Genomic DNA, 19,896 nt, shown 5'->3' with positions numbered 1-19,896 from the left:
AACTCACACTCTCTCCTTTAAAGTCACCAGAAAAGTCGGCTGATCCTTCGGAGGCAGAACCCTTTTCTGGAAGCATATATTTGCTTCAAATTCAGCGAAAATTCTAATTCATTGTCAACTTGCTAGCTCTCTTTCTTCGCTTTACTCCTTTTTCTGAATCAGGTCTAGCTAGCTAGGTTTTCCTCTTCACAGTTTAGAGCTCTCTCTTCTTGCTCTTAGAAATTAATAGCCCTCTACTTTTGCATTTCTGGGTTTCATTTGTTTTTTCTTACTGTAAGCACTTAATTTCTGCTACAAAATTTTAAGCTTGGAGATTGTCGATACAAGGAGAGAGAGAAAGAGAGAGAGTCATGGATTATAGAAATGATGTTGACAAAATAGACGAAGTGATGTTGCCAGGGTTTAGGTTTCACCCAACAGATGAGGAGCTTGTTGGGTTTTATCTGAAGAGGAAGATTCAACAGCGGCCTCTTTCGATCGAACTGATAATAAAGCAACTAGACATCTACAAATACGACCCGTGGGATCTTCCAAGTAAGAACAACTACTATATTATCATATATATGCCAAGTTTTACGCCCAAAAACTATCTGGTTACCCATGTTTATTTTCTGGATGCAGAGTTCGCGACTACTGGGGAGAAGGAGTGGTATTTCTACTGTCCTAGGGACAGAAAATATAGAAATAGCGCAAGACCTAATAGGGTTACAGGAGCTGGGTTTTGGAAAGCCACGGGAACCGATAGGCCTATCTACTCATCAGAAGGCAACAAGTGCATAGGCTTGAAGAAATCCCTTGTTTTCTACAAAGGTAGAGCTGCCAGAGGGATCAAAACCGAATGGATGATGCATGAGTTTCGGTTACCTTCTCTCACTGACTCCGCACCACCAAAGAGTTTCATCGACAAAACTATTCCTGCCAACGTAAAGTATTTAGTTTCCAAGTATAGTACATAAATAATACCATTGCATTAAGGAATGAGTTTTGTATTCTAGATCATGATAGTTATTCTGTAATGTTCAGTGTTTGATGAGTGTATCAATCTTTGGACTTGCAGGACTCATGGGCAATATGCAGGATATTCAAGAAAACCAATTCCACAGCACAGAGGGCTCTCTCGCATTCTTTGGTTTCTCCATTGCCTGAACCTTCAACTTCTCCTTTACTTGCCAAAGGCTCACAAGTTAGCAGTCATCAACAGTTCAGTTCACAAAACATGCCACTCACTACAGAAACCAGCTCAGGCATCCATTTGAACTATAACAATCATGAGATACAACGCTCTTTTGTTGCAAATTTGTCTGCTTTAGGTTTTTCGACCTGCAAGCCAATGAATAATAATAGCAGCCCATTGGCAAGCAAACTCTCTCAGCTTCCCATTTCAAACGGAGACCTGACGGAGAATTTTTTCCTTCAACCTGTTGGAACATTAGCTCATGCAGCAAAATGCACGGTTGACGCTTCTTCTGTGCTGTTAAACATGTCCTCCTCAATGCTTGGAGATTTTGGTGACCATAAGCTGGCCAGTGATGAGAGTAGCACAGATTTTGCTGGACCTCAAGATCAACATTGCAGTGGCTTTTCATTAACTTGTTTGCCACAAGTAATGCAAGCGAATGCTGGTGACAATGCATTGATAAAGAATCCGAACGCGACACATATGGATGATCAGTGGGAGACAGTTCGTTCCATTGGATTACCCTTCAGTTTGCCTGTGAGTGTAGGTGATGCTTGGAAGCCAAACTTGCTTTGGGATTCTTCCTCATGTCCTATTGAGATGTCCACAAGTTTTTCCACAAACTAAGTGCTAATACATGAGTACATCATTAATATAGTTAAAGGATTTGTCTTCAATGTCCGGCCACAAGTGTTTATGTTAGGAAAGTAAGAGAAGAATTATGTTTACACAGAAATTCGTTGCCTAAGAGCATATTGCAAGTGTAACAAAATCAGATCCCAACATTTTCCGGCATTAGGAATCAATTAGTTTTAACATGAAGGTTAAATTTTAGAGAAACTTTACATGTATATATAGTTATTAAAGCTAGCCAGGCAGCCAGCGATCATGACATTTGGGTAATTGTGTTTCTCTCTTTAATTTACTCGTCCTTTAATTTGCCTAATCACCATGACATTGCATGCAGCTACTTGTTAGATATAGTAAAAGAAATGAATACATAAATAAATAAGATATATGTAGCAATTGAGGTCGGACAGTCTCCGAGTAATTGAGTGCCACTAATTTGTAATTTTTTTAAAAAAAATTATGTATACAAGTTTATCTCGTTTTCAAAAAATTTAAACATTTAATTTAATTACTACTAAATTGTGAATGCAAAAATTTAATTCAAGAATCTAATTTAAATAAATAATTAAAAAAATAAAATATATTCTCTTCGGTTATATTTTTTTATTATTTTAAAATCATTATCCACTTTTTTATTATAATAATATATAATTGATTTTTATAATCTTATTTAATTTTATATTATTTTCAAATCAACTTTTCATTAATCGTTATTTTTTTTTATATAAAATAGATATATAATTGAAAAGTCAATAAAATAAATGATTCTTTTTAATATGTATGAAAAATTAATTATATAATATTTACTACAGAAAAATTTCTTCCCGTTATAATTATAGCATATAAACGTATAAAAAAATAATGCAATTAAAATAATATAATATTTTAATATATAGTTTACTATTAAAATTTAATTTTTCTAAAAATAATAAATATTCTAACTTATTAAAATTTATTTTTGTGTAATTTCAATTATATAAATAGATTAGTAATTAAGTAAAATAAATAAATAAAAACTATATAAATAAATTAGTAATTAAGTGAGATAAATAAATAAAAACTATCACTTAATAATATATATATATATATAATTAAATTAAATAATGATTGAATAATCTAGAAAAAAATTTAAATTGAGATTTGAACTTGAAATATTAAAAATGAAAAATAAATTTTTTTAATAGAAAAAATGAGAGACTAAATAGTAAAAACTTTTTAACAAATAGATTAAAGAATTTAATTTTATAAAATATAATGATAATTTAATTAAATAATTTTAAAATAAAAATGAGCTAATAAATTTTTAAAACATATAAGATTTAATGATAATTTTTTATATTTAAAGAAAAATTATACGCATACTTCTAAAAAATTTCTAAAATTTCAAGAGGCCACTTTCAGCGTTCCGCCCCTGAGTAAATTATATTTGATGATTTCAAATTAGTTTAACTAAATTTAAGGAGTGTGTGTGTGTGTATATATATATATATATATATGCACACGTGTATCAGATATGTATTTAAATAGATTCATTTAAAAAGAAAATTGCAAAAAATAATTTTAACAAATAATTAAATAAAATTTAGATGACAAAAATTCCCAAGCCTTTATTTACAATTTTATTTAAGCTAAGATTTTTAATTGTATTAATTTGATTTTCAAACTTTTGACTTTAAATTTAAGCAAATAAATATTTGTACACAAAATAATTTATTAAGTTGATTTTTCAATATGTAAAAAATGTTTGTTTTATTGGGAAGTATAATATCAATTAACGAAAAAACTTATTTATCAATATGTCGTACGTTAGCAATTTTATTTACTTTCACATACCAAATAATTTGATCGTTAAAATGAAAAAGAAATTAAAGCATATAATTAATAATATTTTTAATTAAAAAATATATAAAAATTAGACTTAACTATGTAATTTTAGTTAATCAGTACATTAAAAAATATCGATTTATTATTAAAATCAATATATACGTTATATATTGTGAATAAATTAAATCCAAGCTGCCTGTTTATACAAAATCAACCCTCTACTGTCTGTCTTGTGTATTTAATTAATTATATAATTAACTTGCTCATGTAAACAGAAGCAATAGACTTTCAGAATTGTCAGAGGCGCCTCCGCGAGAGAATTTCCAGAGAGAGCGAGCCAAGGGTGTGAACGAGCATTTTGCTGGCTGGCGGGTAGGGGGTTTCGGCCTCTTCGCCTGCAGTTTTGTATTGCTTCTGTATGGATCTTGTTTATTTGGTTTCGTTTTTGAAGGGAGTCTGTTTCTTTCGCGGGTTTTCGGGTTTTGTTATATTTACTGATCGTTGATGTTGAAAATTTGGGACCGTGCCGCTGCTCTCCCCTGTGAGCTCTGTCGCATCTCCTCTCTCGTTGTGGTGTTAGTCTTGTTGGAGGTGCATGCTTTTCGTTTTGTTGGACTGTTTTGCTGGCGGTGGTGGGTTTAGTGCTTGCAGAAGCTCTGCGTTGGTTTGTAGGTGGTGCGCTTTGATTTGTCTAGATTGAGTCGTCTGAGCTCCAGTTTTGCATGTAGATGTTTGTGCAGATTTGATTTTTCTTAGCATGCATGCAATTTTATTGCTATGGTCCGGCCGTTTTCTTCTTCTCTTCGGCTATGGTTGTGGGCAGAGGTGGTGGCGGTAGAATCGGCAGGGTGTGAGTTTCAATCAGCTATGGATTTGGACTGGATGGTATATGGGATTGTGGCAGCATGAGGGCTTGTTGAGGGCTTTGCAAGTTGTGTGGGTTGGGCTGGATCTTTTGCTAGGTTTTGGATTGGTTTTCATTGTGAACTTTGTAATGTTCTTAGCCCACTCACCTTTTAATGCACCTGATAAAAATATATTTTCTCATATAAATTAAATATGCATTTTGTATTAAATTTATACAGTTAAAATTATTTTTACACTAAAAATACTGTCGTTATCCTTCGGCTTTTTAAAATAAGGAAAGTAAAGGTTTGTCCAAATTAGTTTGCTGATATTATTATTAATATCCCTTTCAAGATTGATTGCACAAAGCTGCTAATGGTCGCCACCAAATAGCTTAATTTTTAACCTTCTTTTTCGTTTATTTATTTTTTATACGCCCAACAATATTCTAATATTGTATGGTTTCTTATGCTCTAAGTCTTTGACTGTTGTTTTTGTTTTTTTATTAAATTAACAATAAAGGATATACTACCTCTATAAAAAGCCTAAAATGCAACCATAAACAATCCCAAGAAAATGGAGAAGCCACAAAGTGAAGAAGTTGTGTTGTTCGGGACATGGGCTAGTGCTCACTGCACCAGGGTGCAACTCCCTACTTCACTACAACCCAGTCCACAAGAAGGTGCCTGTGTTGGTGCACACAGGGAAGCCCATAGCTGAATCACTTGTAATTCTCGAGTATATTGACGATTGTTGGAACATCTCTCCCAATCTACTGCCCCTGGATCCTTATCCAAAGCCAAAGTTCGGTTTTGGGCCAATTTTTTTGACCAGAAGGTAGGCCAATTCTTTCAAACTAGAATTTTTGTGCAAGTAAAAAGAGATTAACTTCCTAACTCCCTGTTTTATGCTTGATGTTAGATTATACCAAGCTCATATGCAATTATCTTGTCCAAGGGCAAAGAACAAGAGAACGCCATTAAAGAGTTCAACCAGCTGCTTAGCGCGTTTGAAGAAGGCATCGAGAAGGATTTCTCAACAAAATTTCCTTCCAACGGTGGGAATGAGACCTTGGGATTTCTTGAAATCGTTGTAGGTTCACACGCTTGCAACCATCGAGCTTTTGAAGAGGCTGGGGTGCAGTTGTTGACCCAAAAGAGCACCCAGCATTTTTCTCATGGGTGGCTAAACTGAAGGAATGCCCTTTGATGAATGAAACGCTCCCTCCACATAACAAACTGGTTGCCAAAATGAGGGAGAGACTTTTCCAGGCCCCTAAAGCTTAATCATGACGAATACAGCAACAATACACGTATGGTTCTACCTTCCAGCATATGGCAATCTATCATTACCTGTAATTGTGTGTTAAGAAATAAACATCTCGAGAGGTCGACTTTCTGAATTCAAGTCATCTAGATATCTTCGTGCAAGAGAAAAACCTCCCCTTCTTCTCACACCAAGTAATAAAAATAGAGCATCAATGACAATTAGCCTGTTAGTCTTGCACCGAACAAAGAAATGCCAATCTCGCGCCAAGAAGAAGCGACCATCAAGACTCACAGATGCAATGGAGGTCAGAATGCCTCCTGACAGTATATACACGCTGCCTCCAAGAAGATCGCTTCTACGATGACCACCCTGTATTCCCCAGTTTAAAAAAATCATCGCCACAAATCAGCCTGGATAATTAACACCACTAGCAAGACCTGAATTACTCAAAACACTACCGTCAAGTTGTCAGTAATAATAGCCCACCATGCAAGCTCAACGTGATTATCTAACAATCTGATACAATTTGTAAATAATCCAGTATGAGTTACACGTCAACCAAGAAATAAGTTCAAGAAAGCATCAAAGATAAATAATAACACATACAAAATTGCACAATTCTTTGTAGACAACTTTGAAAATGGATGACTAGAAAGCATAGTTCACAAGAGCCAAAACAAAATACAAATTCAAATTGGAATACCCTCAATACATTTCAAGGCTCATTAACATTGGCTGTTTCGACAAAATGTCCAAGTCATTGGACATTTCAATCTTAACTTCTAGAGGCTTGCTTTTCTTTTGCTTTCTGAATCTTCAAGACCTTTTTCACGATCTTTTGTTCTTCAACCAAAAAGGCTCGAATAATCCTGTCCAGTTAGATTCAATTTAGACCACTCTATACAACAAATTAAAAGCAAGAATTTCTAAAACCAAAAGAGTTGCATAAAAACGAACCTTTCTCTGACAGCACTACCAGACAAGACACCACCATAAGCCCGGTTCACAGTCCTCCTGTTTCTTGCCAATCTTGACCTCTTATATTCAGCAGGTCTCAAGTGAGGAATCTGCAGATGTCAATAGCAATGTATGGGAACTTGAGAAGCAAAACTGTATTTATAAGGGGGAGGGGAGGAAAATCAAATGCATCAACACCAAACAACTCTCATAACAAAACATTCAAATACAAAACATAAAGCACAACCATCTCCAAGTTCCACAATTCAAATTGAATTGGGCTCCTTCGCGACCAAATCAAACAGTTCAGATTTAGGTGGAACTTTGTTAAAGGTCGATCAACCAGTCTAAAAAATCACTTATTCACTTAAAAGAGCATATTTAGGACATTCCAATATACATCAGCAAGCATAGCAAGGGTACGAATCTATTAGCCTTCAAATGCAAGCTTTTTGTCCTCTATTGAAGGTTTTGATTGAGGCGTAATTCTCTAAGAAATAGCTTAAATTACTTCAGATTGCCTTCTCCCATAGAGATTTCTCAGTTATCTCTCTTAAATGAAACAAGCAAGCAGTAATTTTGACCTAACTTATTAATTACATTTAACCTGTTAAAAAATTGGGATATTAAGCCAAAAATATCTCATAATTCTAGAATCAATGCAGAAAATTCTAAACAAACTAGACGTGAGCGTGCTTTGATAATCTCATAGTAACTAGAACTAGAAGAGAAACAAGTTGGACAATTGGGGAACATTAAGTGCATCACTTGGCACACAATGCAGAATAACAAAATATTTATTTCAATCCCATATTCACATTTCTCGTATATTTGAAACTAATGTCAGTCCTGACATTTAAACGTACGCCCAGAAGATGCTAATGATTGTGTACTCCAGCAAACAAGGTGCAAACCCGCATTGCTGACGTTCAACATAAGTTACATAACTACAATTTCTGAGCCAGAGAAAAGAAAGATTATAGCAAAACATACCCCTTGAATCCTCTTCCCAGTAACAGGGCACTTAGGACCACTTGCTCTCTTCTTTGTTGTCTGGTAAACCAACTTTCCTCCTGTTCACATCCACACCCAATTCAAGAATCTACACAAACACAACCATCTATACAACACCAGATCCATAATGTTTATTTGGATCCACAAACACAATCCATACAGAATGAGAGAGAGAAATGATAACCTGGGGTTTTGACTACCCGGTGCTGGTTTGATTTGGTAGCATAGCTGTGCCGTTTCCGGTACGTCAGTCGCTGAACCATTTCTACCTCTCTCTCGCCTAAAGTTTTTGATGTGGGGGGAGAGCCAAAGCAAAGAGGAAAGGGCCGTGGTGGAGGTGGAGAGAAGATTAAAAGGGTATTGGCCGCTTGCTATGTTTGTCGCCCTAGATCCTAGGGCTTTAGTTTAATGGAAGGAACGGTCTAGATTTAGGCCCGAATGCTTGGATGAGTTTCACGAAAATGGGGACAGGTTAATGGCTGGCTCGAAGTTAGGGCTTTGGCCCAAATACATTTTTCACACTTGTGGCTTGTCCTTTACTTGCAAAATTGCAATTCACCCCTTTCAATTTATTTAGTCGTCTTAATAAGCCATATTCTTGTATGAAATTATATTCCCCTCACAAAAATATAATTATTTTCTTATTGGTTTCAATAATTTTGTTATTTACAACTATATTATTTAATTTCTTTAATAAATCAAAAATATTTAAAAATGAAGAGAGTCCTAAACTTTTAGTAATTTTCAGTTTCGTACTCAACCACTGCATTTGCCTTTTGGAATACACTTTAACTAAAAAGATGTGCTTGAAAAAGAGAGGAAAATTTGCTTCCATTAACTTTGGCTTTAGGAAACAAGTGTAACATGACACTAATAACTTTACATGTATATGATAATATACATAAACCATCTTGAAAAGCAATTATCTACTGCAAGAAAAGTGGCGGTCTGAGTCTGACTGCTCAACTTGTCAGCATGGGAAGAGCAAGAATGAGGATTCTACAAAAACTTTTCTATTACATAGGTTAATTTTGTCTAATTTTTCATGACACCATATCAATTGATCTGTTGTTAATTTGGACATGTTTAGAACTCTAGAGATCAATTTCAGTTCCACCTGAGCTATGAACAATGTCTGAATGTGATGCACTACCTCTTCTTTTTGCCTTTTGAACCTCTTCATTATGCAACTTCCACTTCTCAATATGTCTTTAAGCTTTTTATCCTTCTGTGTCACATCAAAGTAAAATTAATGTAATTTCAAGACTCGAAATTATGATAGGGAGTAGAGAGAATGTACCTTCTGAAAATCGGTTCGAATATCTGTCAAAAGCTCTGAATCTACATGGTCTTGGAGATTAACATTGGTTTTTTGATGACCTCGTAAGATCAGACTGCTTTCTTCTTTATCGGCACGAAGGAATTCCCAGAAATCCCGCATTGATTGTTCAATGGTTTCTATTAGCATTTGGCTTGTGATTGCATCTTCATTTTCATCTCCTCCTTTACACTTGTCCTTGAAACTATCTTCTGCAGTACAATTACAGTGAGTTGTATATAGAATAATGGCTCAAAAATGGTCGATTTTGCAATAGTCTTTACCTTTAACCAGAGGAACTTGAAGAAGACTACGAAGGATACATCTGCTCTTGACATAATTCAAGACCCTGGGACCTTGAAACTGTTCATTCTCAAGAAATCTTTGTACCAGGACTTGAAATAGCTGAAACTCATCGGCTACTTGATTATATTGATGGGATCCTTGAGAGTCATATTTCTGCAATTCTTGGGCTTTCCGGTATTGCCAGAGGAGTATTTCCCAGGAAAGGCAAAGCTGTCCGACATATATGGTTTCAAGATCACTCTGCATATCTGCAATAACTTTTTCCATTGGATCAATTACGGCAGTCCCTCTGCATGATAATAAGTTCTGGGAAAGGAGAGAGATGGTTGAAGATTTCCGAGCTGTCTGAAACTGAACTGTGTCTTTCATCTGCAGTAGGCCTAGAGTTGGAACACAAAGCCCATGAGTATGAACTAGTCATTGGCTCATTGCATGTCTTTTGAAAGTTGCTTTGTGCCAAAGAAGAGAAATCTATTGGTCTTAACAGATCTAAGGAGCAAAGAGAAATGGTGGGCCTCTTTAGCATTAGATACTAGGACGACGTTCAACTAATAGTAGCTTCTAGAATTTCATGAGTGGAAAAGGAGTTTGTTGGTTTTTAATGAATAGATGATGGGGATAAAGAGGATGGAAGACACACCACAAAATCTAATTGCCAGAAAAGATTTTCTACTGATATTAAAAGAAAAAGAAAATCTGCAGCATGATCAGCTGGGTTAACCAAATGAAGTATTCTAGTATTGTAATCTCTATTAAGAAACTTTAATAAGAAAATTAACAGTAAGAAAGTTGTTAAACCTAATGTCATACAAGTTAAAAATAAAATCTGTTTGCAGCGTAAATCAGAAAGATCAAGCAGAAAGGTTACATGGTGAACTCACTAAGCGAATGCATGGTCTGGAAGTTCAAGACATCTAATTTGCGCATTTTGTCCAAGTAGCTCTTGTAAATCTTTCGAATCTCCTCCAGGAGATCTTTGTGCTCGAACTTCTGGTCTTCAACCTTCATTGGCCTTAGTTCATGTACTGGCTTCGGAATTTCCAATTCTTCAGATTCTGATTCTTCAAGAATAGTTGGAAGACCCCCAGTTCTTGCTAGTTTGAGCCCCATTTTTAGCTGTTCTATTATGTCCTGGTCCTCATACATGTAATCTGTATCGTTTTGAACATGCGAGTCTGAGGACTTCTGCTCATGGAAGCTAGAATCAAATTCCAGTTCTGCCGTATCATGGACTAATTTTTGCTCTTCTTCTTTGTCAACAGCGTTGCTTAAATCCTCTTTAGACAGCATTTCCTTATCCAATTGGAGCTTTATTTCTATATATTCATCATCGGAGTCGGTGAATTGGTCTCTCATTGAAACAGCCTCTATTTCTCTATTATGTTCTGTCTTCTCCTCATCCACCAACACACTACTTTCAGGTCTAACTCCGACGGAAACTGCTACTTCAGATTCAAATACTTCCCCGTCATTTCCATTAACCAAAAGTTCAGAGTTCGTGTCTAAAGCATCCACTTCTGGCTCATCGGAACTGTTTGCCTCGGTGGATGTTTCCGGTTCTGGCTTCTCCGAAGCCTCTTCAATGGCCAAACTTTTGACAGAGTTTTCTTTTTTCTCTGCATCCCATTCATGCTCTCCAAAACCCCTGTCAACAGTAACTCTATCATCGGAAATTAACTCTTCTTCCTCAAGATTCTTATTCCCCATCAATGTTTCTTGTTCATGTTTCTCCTCTGAAGCTTCATCAATTACAAAACTTTTGAAGAAGGGCCCTGCTTTTTCTGCTTTATCCTCTGGCTCTGCGTCCATTTCAACGTCCTGAAAATCCTCGTCAGTAAATTCTCCAGTATCAGCAATTGGAGTATTAATAATAGCATCATTATTTGAATCCGGGAACAGTTCATGGACAGTAAAGCTCAAGGTTACTGGTTCTTCCACGAATCCGCAGATGCCTTTCCCAGACAAGAACTCATACTTATTAGTGCTCGCCAGAAAGACACTCTCCATAACAACAGAATTCTCTCCTTCACCGTAGCTTTTTTTAATCTCTGAAAGCTGAGCACAACAGGAACCAAATTGATCATCTTCTTGTTGATGAAAAACCTCATTAGAATTGGATTCAAACTTGTCCTGACTTTTTCCTTCCTGAAATCTGCCAGAAAAAATAACAATCATTTAAGGTTAAGGATCAGAAAACATAAAAAGTATCACCAACCCGAGGTAAGCAAATCAAGAATACCTGAAGATGTGTCTGAACAATGATCCAAACAGAGAAAGTGTGTAGCTACAGATAAAACTAAGGATCCTATACATGCTATCATACACGAAATCGTTTATAAAACCTACAGAATGAAGAAAATGAAACTGGGTTTTGATAGTGTAGAAAAATCTAGAACCCATGAGCAGAATCCACTTCTCCTTGCTTGTTTTCTCAAATTGCAGCGAAAGTTAAAAGAATGGCAAATGAAAATTCACCATGAAAAATGCATAGTAGAGTGGAATCTCCACTTGTAGAAGGAGAAATATGCGGACACAAATCTAGGCATCTGTGTGCGTGATCAAATTGGCGAGATTGATGGAAGGGGATTGAAGTTCAAGTCACTAGAGAAAGGCAACATTTTGCACGGAAACAAGTGGAATGCATATGGGAATTTTCTTGGATTTTTGGGTCCAAACTTTTCTCCAAGAAAGACTTGCCGGATGTTTATACAAATGTAATTCCAAAGTTTCAGATTGTGGGGCCTCCGTCAAAATCTAGTGGAATGTGGGGATTTATAAAAACAAAAGAAAAAAAAAAATCTTTGCTGAAAAAACAATTGAAAAACAAAAAAAAGCCTCTTTGAGAAAATAAAAATAAAAAGGTCGGTGGTGTTTGGAGCTTTGATTAGGGTTGAAGGATATTAAAATAAATAAAATTTAAAAAGAGCGTACATGTATAGAGGTTGAGAAGCACCCAACCACCATCATAAATAATGCTATTGCCCAATATCTGGTATTCAATGGAAAATAAAAATCCAATGTGAGTTTCAGTTCTGGATTTTTTTTGTAGGACCTCTTGTCCCCTGAATTTTGGATTTTTTTTTCTCTCTCTAATCTCTATTGAATATTCTTCAAATACTTCTTTTAAAAATCTTCTCAGATTTCATTGTACCTTTACCCTCGATGAAGATGAGTGTAAGTGGAGGAAGGAGGAGAGTATGTGGATTGGTTATAGACTATTTAAAAAGAGAAGATGAATTTGGTAATCAACTATCTAACTTAACTACTTTCTTCTATGACCATAATTATCTTTGTAGTTGTCCTAATTAAATTGTCAAATTCAGAGAATCCCTCTGGTTTGATCTTATGATAAATACCAAATAAATGGATCTATTAATATGATTAAGTTATTCAAATTAGCATTTTTTTTAAAAAAAAAAAAAATCTTTCAAACAAAAGCGATTCTGGATAACCGCTTTATGGCTTGAAAATGGGATCTTAAAAAAAATTTATTTTATTGATAAAAAAAATAAAAATATTTTAATAAATTGTTAAAAATATAAGAAGCAATTAATAATCACATCACTGACATTCACAGCCACCTGTTGGTTTTGGTGGTCAGAAAGGGCCCAAGTGAGTGTCATTTTCCGGTCACTATAACATTACATTAATGCCTATTAATCGTCGCATAAGAGAATTTATGTAATTAATGATATTATTATATAGTATAATTATAATAATCAACACTGTGTTTTTTATTCAAAAAAAAAAATCAACACTGTGTTTCACCCGTGGAATCATCTGTTACTGTTTGGGAAGACTGAAAATTAAGTGGACGTGAAATATATTGTCGTTTTTGTAGATTAAGTAGTCAATACAGTCATGCATGTGAATTGGACTATGACACACATAGCTTTAACAGTTGATAATGTCGACACCACAAAAACAATTACTTCATTCCAAACCCCATCATTCAATACTCAGAATTTGATTCCTGCCATGCAAATTTGGAGGAATATCTAAGAATACTAATGGAGCTGGTCAGGAACTGAATCATCAGGTTGAACACATCGCTACTCTCATTTCAGTTCTTTAGAGTTGGACAGATTTTCTTTGGGGATTTTTTTTATATTTTATTTTATTTTGTCAAAAATAAAATATTAATTTGTTAATTAAAAAAGGGTAATTTACGATTTAGTCCCTAGATATTACCATTATTAACAAGTCAGTCCCTGTATTTTTAGAAACCTATTAAAACGTCCTTATGTTTTCTCTCCGTCAACGAAATAGTCCTTCTGTCTATTTTTACCGTTAAAAATATAGTAAAAGACTATATTACCCCCTATTATTTTTCTCCTTCTCCTCCTTCCTTTTCTTCTTCATCAATTCTTCTTCTACTTCTTCTGCTTCTTCTTCTTCTCCTTCTTCTTCTGCTTCTTCTTCTTCTCCTTCTTCTTCTGCTTCTTCTCCTTCTTCTCCTTCTTCTTCTGCTTCTTCTGCTTCTTCTCCTTCTTCTTCTTTTGCTTCTTCTCCTTCTTCTTCTTTTGCTTCTTTTTCTTCTTTCTCTTCTTCTTCTTCTTCTCATTCTTCTTCTTCTTCTTTTTCTTCTTCTTCTTCTTCTTCTTCTTCTTCTTCTTCCCCTTCTTCTCCGTCTTCTTCTTTTTCTTCTTCTTCTTCTTCTTCTTCTTCTTCTTCTTCTTTTTCTTCTTTTTCTTCTTCTTCTTCTTCTTCTTCTTCTTCTTCTTCTTTTTCTTCTTCTTCTTCTTCTCCTTCTTCTTCTTCTTCTTCTTCTTCTTCTTCTTCTTTCTCTTCTTCTTCTTCTTCTTCTTTTTCTTCTTCTTCTTTTTCGGAGGAGGAGGACGAAAGAAAAGACAGGGACTATTTCGTTGACAAAAAGAAACGATAAGGACGTTTTAATAGATCTAAGAAAAGATAGGGACTATTTGGTTGACATAAAAAAACGATAAGAACGTTTTAATAGATATGAAAAAAGATAAAAATATTTTAATAGATTTTTGAAAATGCAAGGACTAACTTATTAATAATTGTAATATACAAGGACTAAATAAATGGTTTTATTTGAGGGTAAAATTGGATTTTAAAAATTTTCTCTCTCCTCCTTTATTTAATTTTAACGGAAAATAGGACGGAAGGACTATTTCGTTGACGAAAATAAAATATAAGGACGTTTTAATAGGTTTCTAAAAATACAGGGACTGACTTATTAATAATGGTAATATCCAGGGACTAAATCGTAAATTACCCATTAAAAAATTACATGTTAAAAATTTTAAAAAAATTCCCTCCAAACCTTAAAAAAGAAAGAAAAATAAAGAATAAGAGAAACAATCGGGCCTCAAAGGATAATACAAAACCCAATGAATTCAATCTAGACAATGTCCGATTACAGATGATGGGCCTATAGAAAGCCCAATAAAGAATGCTCTCTGCTCTTCCCAGTCCGCAACAAAGGCGCCGTTTCTTCGCAACCCAAAGGCTGCAAAAATTTATCAAACCCAATTCAATGGAACACGAAGAAGAAGAGACCAAAAGATGGGCATGCAGAAGATGCGGCCACGTCGGCCTGGATGAATCCGACGGCTTCTATTACTGCCAGGAGTGCGGTGCCCAGGCCGACGATATCATCTTGACCGGCGTCGCCGATGAGGACTTCATCGACAAGGCCGGCGATGGTGGCGCCCTTTACAGCGCCCGCTACACCCGTCATCCCCAGAGAACCAGCACCATCCAAGCCGACCCCTCTTCTCAAGCCTGGTTTCGCTACACCCAAGAAGAAGACAATAAAAATACTTCCAACATCAAGGTCAAGAGAGAGGAGCCGGATGATTACCATTATAGCAATCAGTATTTGGACGGGTTGGGACCTATGGAGCCTGAGGATTTCGGTTCGGGTGCAGCCGGGAAGTTGAGTTACGAGGATTATTACAACGAGGTGAGGATTAGGTATGTGATGGGGATGCAGTGGATGATTCAGTTGCAGTGTGAGGCTCTGGTCGAAAAGTTCAATGCGAGCCCTTTAATATGTGGAGTGGCTGGAACTGTGTGGTTAAGATACTTGGCAGGAGCTGGGGTTTTTAAGGAGGCCTGGGCGGATGAAGTGTTGCTGGATTCCGAGACTAAAACATCAGGTGAAGAAACCTCCAATAAAATTATATTTGTTTCTGCTTGTTCCTTCTATGTTTTTTTTGTGCGATTGGGATTGTCTCTGAATTTTTAAATTCAAAATCTTTTACAGTTTTAGTTTTAGAAAAATCATGTGGTTGCAGTGGTAAAATCGCTAATGACATATTCCAAAATTTTGATAATTTCCAACGCTTGTCATTATATTGAGTTATCCTGCGAATACTTATTTGTTGGATGCTTGCTTTGCTCATTGAGTATTCAGAATCTTGTGTATTTCCTTTTCTATTAGACCCGTAAGTTTTTTGTGGATACCTTACTGAATTACTGTATTATGTGTTTTGGAGACGCATTTTATATGCTCAACTTTAGGTTCTTGTTCTACCACACTTGTTTACGTTATGTTATTAAGGTCTCCCGCTTTATAGTGTTTGGCCTTTTCAGGAGACCCAGAACATGTGGAAATCCGTTCCTGTCACAGAAATGAACCTCACAATACATATGGTCAGCGTGCAGTGATGATATGGTTTAAGTATTTGAGGAAGGCAATACCATTGTCTTGTTCACTGGCTATTTCATTTTTGGCATGTCATGTTGCCAGGGAAGCAATTTTGCCCACAGACATAGTGAAGTGGTCATTTGAAGGGAAACTTCCATACTTTGCTGCTCATGTTGAAATCGAAAAACGCTTTGAGCGTTCTTCACCTGCCTGTCCCATCAGTCCAAGACTAATGTTTAGGCCTTCTCAAATAGTTCCAATACAGAAGCTGGAATCAATGGCAGCAGCGATTGCTGAGTCGATAGGCTTGCATTTACCTCCAGTGAACTTCTATGGGATAGCTTCTCGCTATCTCAAGAAGCTCTCTCTTCCAGTCGAGAAGATTCTTCTACAGGCATGCCGCATACATGAATGGTCAATGCCCCCAGATTTATGGTTATCCATAAATGAGCTGAGGCTTCCTACACGTGTCTGTGTAATGTCCATACTGATTGTGACTGTAAGAATTCTCTATAACATAAATGGTTTTGGGGCGTGGGAAAGAAGTTTGTCTAGTCGCAATTGCTCTACTTCTGGTCCTCATCGTGGCGGTAGAATAGACTCCACATTTGCTTCTGAAATACTGGAAGATGCTCAAGAAGTTTCTGGTTGTCATCTGGACAAGGTCAATAATTTAGGTGAAAAATTCATTAAAAATCATTCACACCTTCAGAAGCCTGAGTTGGATTCTTCAGAGCTCTTGTACCACCTAGAAGCTACATATAATGAGATTGGTGATACTTATGGTATTTACTTAGATGTTTGAATGTCTGCTCTGGGAATTTTTTTTGCTTTTAATCCCCCAGTCCCCTCATTTTCCCATTTTCTCTTGCAGAGTTTAGAAAGGACTTACCATCATATCTCCAACACTGTAATGATGTGGTATTTGCTGGAGCAGGACCATCACATATGGATCATCTTGAGGAAGAAAAGTTAATAGAAAAGTTATGGGATTTCTATCAGAATGAAAAGGTGATGCTAACTCATTTCAGAAAAGCATATAAACTATGTTCAGGTTTATGTTCATGTTGAAATATTTGCCATATTGGAGAAATCTGGACCAGTTAAGTCTGTCTAAAATGTAGATGTGAAATACTTCTATGCTTCTATTGTTTTAGACATCTAAATATTGCTTTCTATTGGTTGTTATCTAAGTGTTCTTGGTATTTTGCACCCTTATCCTGAAGGTGAAATAGCACTGCAGTCTTTGTGCTTTAATTAGAAGTTAGTGATGTCTTAAGAATATGGAACTATAGGAAGAATTTGGCTCTACTATCATGGGGATGGGATTGCCTGTCTCATATAATAAATCGCTTGCTGAAACTATTTCTTACTTGCATAATATTGGAATAGTTTTCTAAATATTCAATAACAGTAAAAATGAAATAATGAGTTATGTCAGGTTACTGAGAGCCTCATTTTGGAAAGTCAGGGGCAAATTAGAGTACATATATGCTAAAACCTAAAAGCAAGAATATTTCATTTGCTATATTGAAGTCCGTAACATTTTGACTTAAAAAAAACACTTAGGATCTCACCTTTTAGTTTTTGGCTTCCTTGTCTTTTATAGCTCTACTAAACTTGATGGAATTTTAAGATGATTTAGCTCACATGAGTCTCCACAAGCATGTAATTTATACAATCACCTGCAGCTGCATTCTTTCATGGTCATCACATGAAGAGCCTTGGTGGTGCAGAAAAAAGTGGGGGTAATGATGAACAAGAATAAATGGAAAAAAAATTGCATGTTACTGTGCCAGACGTATTGGATGATGTAATAAGGTTGTTAGATGATTAATGACATGAGTAAAACTCTAATATTAGTTTGCTTTCATATGAGATGTGGTTCATGCAATTAGCCTCCTCCACGCTCTGGAATTTAATACTTAAATGTTATTTTATCAGAACTAAGGTTGACATTACATTCTCAACCCCAGCCTAGTCGTTTCTTTTTTGGTGGGATCTTCTCCTGGGAAATGGATTCAAATGCTAACTGTTCTTATGCTTAATTGTTGTCAAAAATCATGTGGCAAAGATTGATCTTTATGCTAACTTGTAGAGATTTTGCTGATATCAGGATTCTGAGTTGGGAGAAGAGCCTGAGGTCCAAAGTAGTAGTGTTTTAAAGCAGAAGAGGCCAAGGAATGATGATGGTTATGTTAATAGTCCGTCAGAAAAGAAGAAAAATAGAGAAGGATGGTATGATTGTCCATCTGCTGATGCTAGCATTGACAATGCTGATGGTAGTCCACAGCAAAGTGAGGATAATGATCGTTTCTCCAATAATTCACAGGGCGATCAAAATCCATACAACAATGAAAATTCAGAAGAGACACTTGTAGACACAGCAATTAGACGGTTGAAATTAGATATGGAAGAGAATAGGTTCTGTTACATTCCACCAAGAGTGAACCTCAAGAGATTTGATTACCTTCATTATGTAAGGAAGAAAGATGAGGGTGCCTTTACGTATGTTGCCCATGCAGATTATTACATATTGCTTCGTGCTTGTGCTAGGGTGGCTCAGGTTGATATCCGAATTATGCATATTGGGGTATTGAGTTTTGAGAGGAGACTGGCTTGGTTGGAGAAAAGAATTGACCACTGCTTGCATTTGACACCTCCTAGTATTACTTGCGAGTTCTGCAGAGACGAGCCTGATCATTCTAAGGATGATCTAATTGGACTTTCAAATTTGAATTTGTGAAATTCACATCATTGTTGTTGTTATCATCATCATCCTGCTTTTGCTGAGGTACTTCATAGTGAGCCACGGTTGTCCTGTAGCCATTTTTGTCAAAGAAAAGGTTTCGCCCAGATCAAAAACATGATAGTAACAAGGTTTGTTAGGTGGTAACGTGTATAGTGGTTCTTCATAACTTTGGTTCTCATGGGTTGCTATGAAATTTTTGTAACCCAATGCTTATGTCTCTGTGAAAACATTTAAGGAATTGAACTTTTTAATTTTTTTCGTAGTGGAGAAATTTAACTTATAAATTTTCATTATTAGTTAAATTAAATTTAAATATAAAATTTAAATTAATTTAAATAAAAAAGTTAAAATTAACTAAATTCAACATTCCAATATTTTATTGGAGTGAAAATTTGAAAATTTTACAAGTCCTACCGGCTTTGACTTGAAAAGGCAATTGAAGTTGGGATTTCACATGGGCAAGAATGGTGGTAGCCTGCCAGGATTGTGCCAAAACACTGAAGAGAACCACGCCGCAGCTCAGCTCAGCTCAGCTCAGCTCTGACAACTATTTGCTATTTTGATCAGGATATACATTTTGTAATTTTCTTTTCACTCAACACAACATTGGCTTTGAGAGAGCTCTCACCCATACCCTCTCATTTGTTGAAATTGAAAATATTGTTTTTTTTTTATAAAATAATGTTAGTTATTTTCAAATTTTAATTTTTTAATTATATTTAAGATATATTTTAATAACTCTAATATCAATATTTTTGGATAAAACTACTTTTTATTAAAAAATCTAAATCTTGAAAACAAAAAATAATACAGAAAAAACTGTTTTACTATTTTAATTTTTTTATAATTAAAATTTATTATAAATAATATTTTTTTTCTAACTATTATATTAGAAAATTTGATTTGATTTATTTTCCCTGAACAATAGTTCCAGCAATCACACTGAATAGACACTAAATCATCGTATATTTACACAATAATTACTTATCTTGAAAAAAATGTTTTAGGAGGCTACATAGTATACTAGAATGGATGGGGATTTGATTTTTAATTTTATCCCCTGAACTCATTTAATTTATTAATATTATTTTTCAGGATACAAGGGTGTTTTCAATAACCGAATTATTGAATGGATAAAATTTAATTATTTTGATAGAAGTAAATTTGATTTGATTAATTTTTTT

The 19,896-nt window shown here is 35.3% G+C and overlaps 5 protein-coding genes across 5 annotated transcripts; 3 read left to right on the top strand and 2 right to left on the bottom strand.

The window, feature by feature from the left end:
* The first annotated feature begins 47 nt into the window (after positions 1-47).
* LOC110628503 (protein FEZ) lies at positions 48-1,904 on the top strand. The gene is made up of 3 exons (XM_021775195.1): positions 48-534; positions 622-923; positions 1,058-1,904. The coding sequence occupies exons 1-3, from the start codon at positions 351-353 to the stop codon at positions 1,802-1,804; spliced, it is 1,233 nt and encodes a 410-aa protein (XP_021630887.1). The 5' UTR covers positions 48-350; the 3' UTR covers positions 1,805-1,904.
* Positions 1,905-5,053: 3,149 nt separating this feature from the next.
* On the top strand, positions 5,054-5,671 carry LOC110610535. The gene is made up of 2 exons (XM_043960985.1): positions 5,054-5,167; positions 5,399-5,671. The coding sequence occupies exons 1-2, from the start codon at positions 5,054-5,056 to the stop codon at positions 5,669-5,671; spliced, it is 387 nt and encodes a 128-aa protein (XP_043816920.1).
* Positions 5,672-6,250: 579 nt separating this feature from the next.
* On the bottom strand, positions 6,251-8,065 carry LOC110603878 (60S ribosomal protein L34). The gene is made up of 4 exons (XM_021741904.2): positions 7,902-8,065; positions 7,697-7,776; positions 6,704-6,813; positions 6,251-6,615 (listed from the first exon to the last, which is right to left on the bottom strand). Exons 1-4 carry the CDS (start codon positions 7,978-7,980, stop codon positions 6,522-6,524), a joined length of 363 nt encoding a protein of 120 aa, XP_021597596.1. The 5' UTR covers positions 7,981-8,065; the 3' UTR covers positions 6,251-6,521.
* A 455-nt stretch (positions 8,066-8,520) lies between these two features.
* LOC110613536 lies at positions 8,521-12,126 on the bottom strand. The gene is made up of 5 exons (XM_021754721.2): positions 11,581-12,126; positions 10,223-11,493; positions 9,320-9,721; positions 9,018-9,247; positions 8,521-8,945 (listed from the first exon to the last, which is right to left on the bottom strand). The coding sequence occupies exons 1-5, from the start codon at positions 11,739-11,741 to the stop codon at positions 8,688-8,690; spliced, it is 2,322 nt and encodes a 773-aa protein (XP_021610413.1). The 5' UTR covers positions 11,742-12,126; the 3' UTR covers positions 8,521-8,687.
* Positions 12,127-14,745: 2,619 nt separating this feature from the next.
* On the top strand, positions 14,746-18,974 carry LOC110603811 (TATA box-binding protein-associated factor RNA polymerase I subunit B). Its single transcript, XM_021741776.2, has 4 exons — positions 14,746-15,469; positions 15,906-16,745; positions 16,835-16,971; positions 18,077-18,974. The coding sequence occupies exons 1-4, from the start codon at positions 14,761-14,763 to the stop codon at positions 18,704-18,706; spliced, it is 2,316 nt and encodes a 771-aa protein (XP_021597468.1). The 5' UTR covers positions 14,746-14,760; the 3' UTR covers positions 18,707-18,974.
* Positions 18,975-19,896: the final 922 nt, after the last annotated feature.

The sequence above is a fragment of the Manihot esculenta genome, chromosome 1, assembly GCF_001659605.2.
Source record: "Manihot esculenta cultivar AM560-2 chromosome 1, M.esculenta_v8, whole genome shotgun sequence".
In the NCBI taxonomy this organism is placed as follows: Eukaryota; Viridiplantae; Streptophyta; class Magnoliopsida; order Malpighiales; family Euphorbiaceae; genus Manihot; species Manihot esculenta.
Note: the sequence above shows the minus strand (reverse complement) of the source record. Positions and strands in the feature narration are given on the sequence as shown.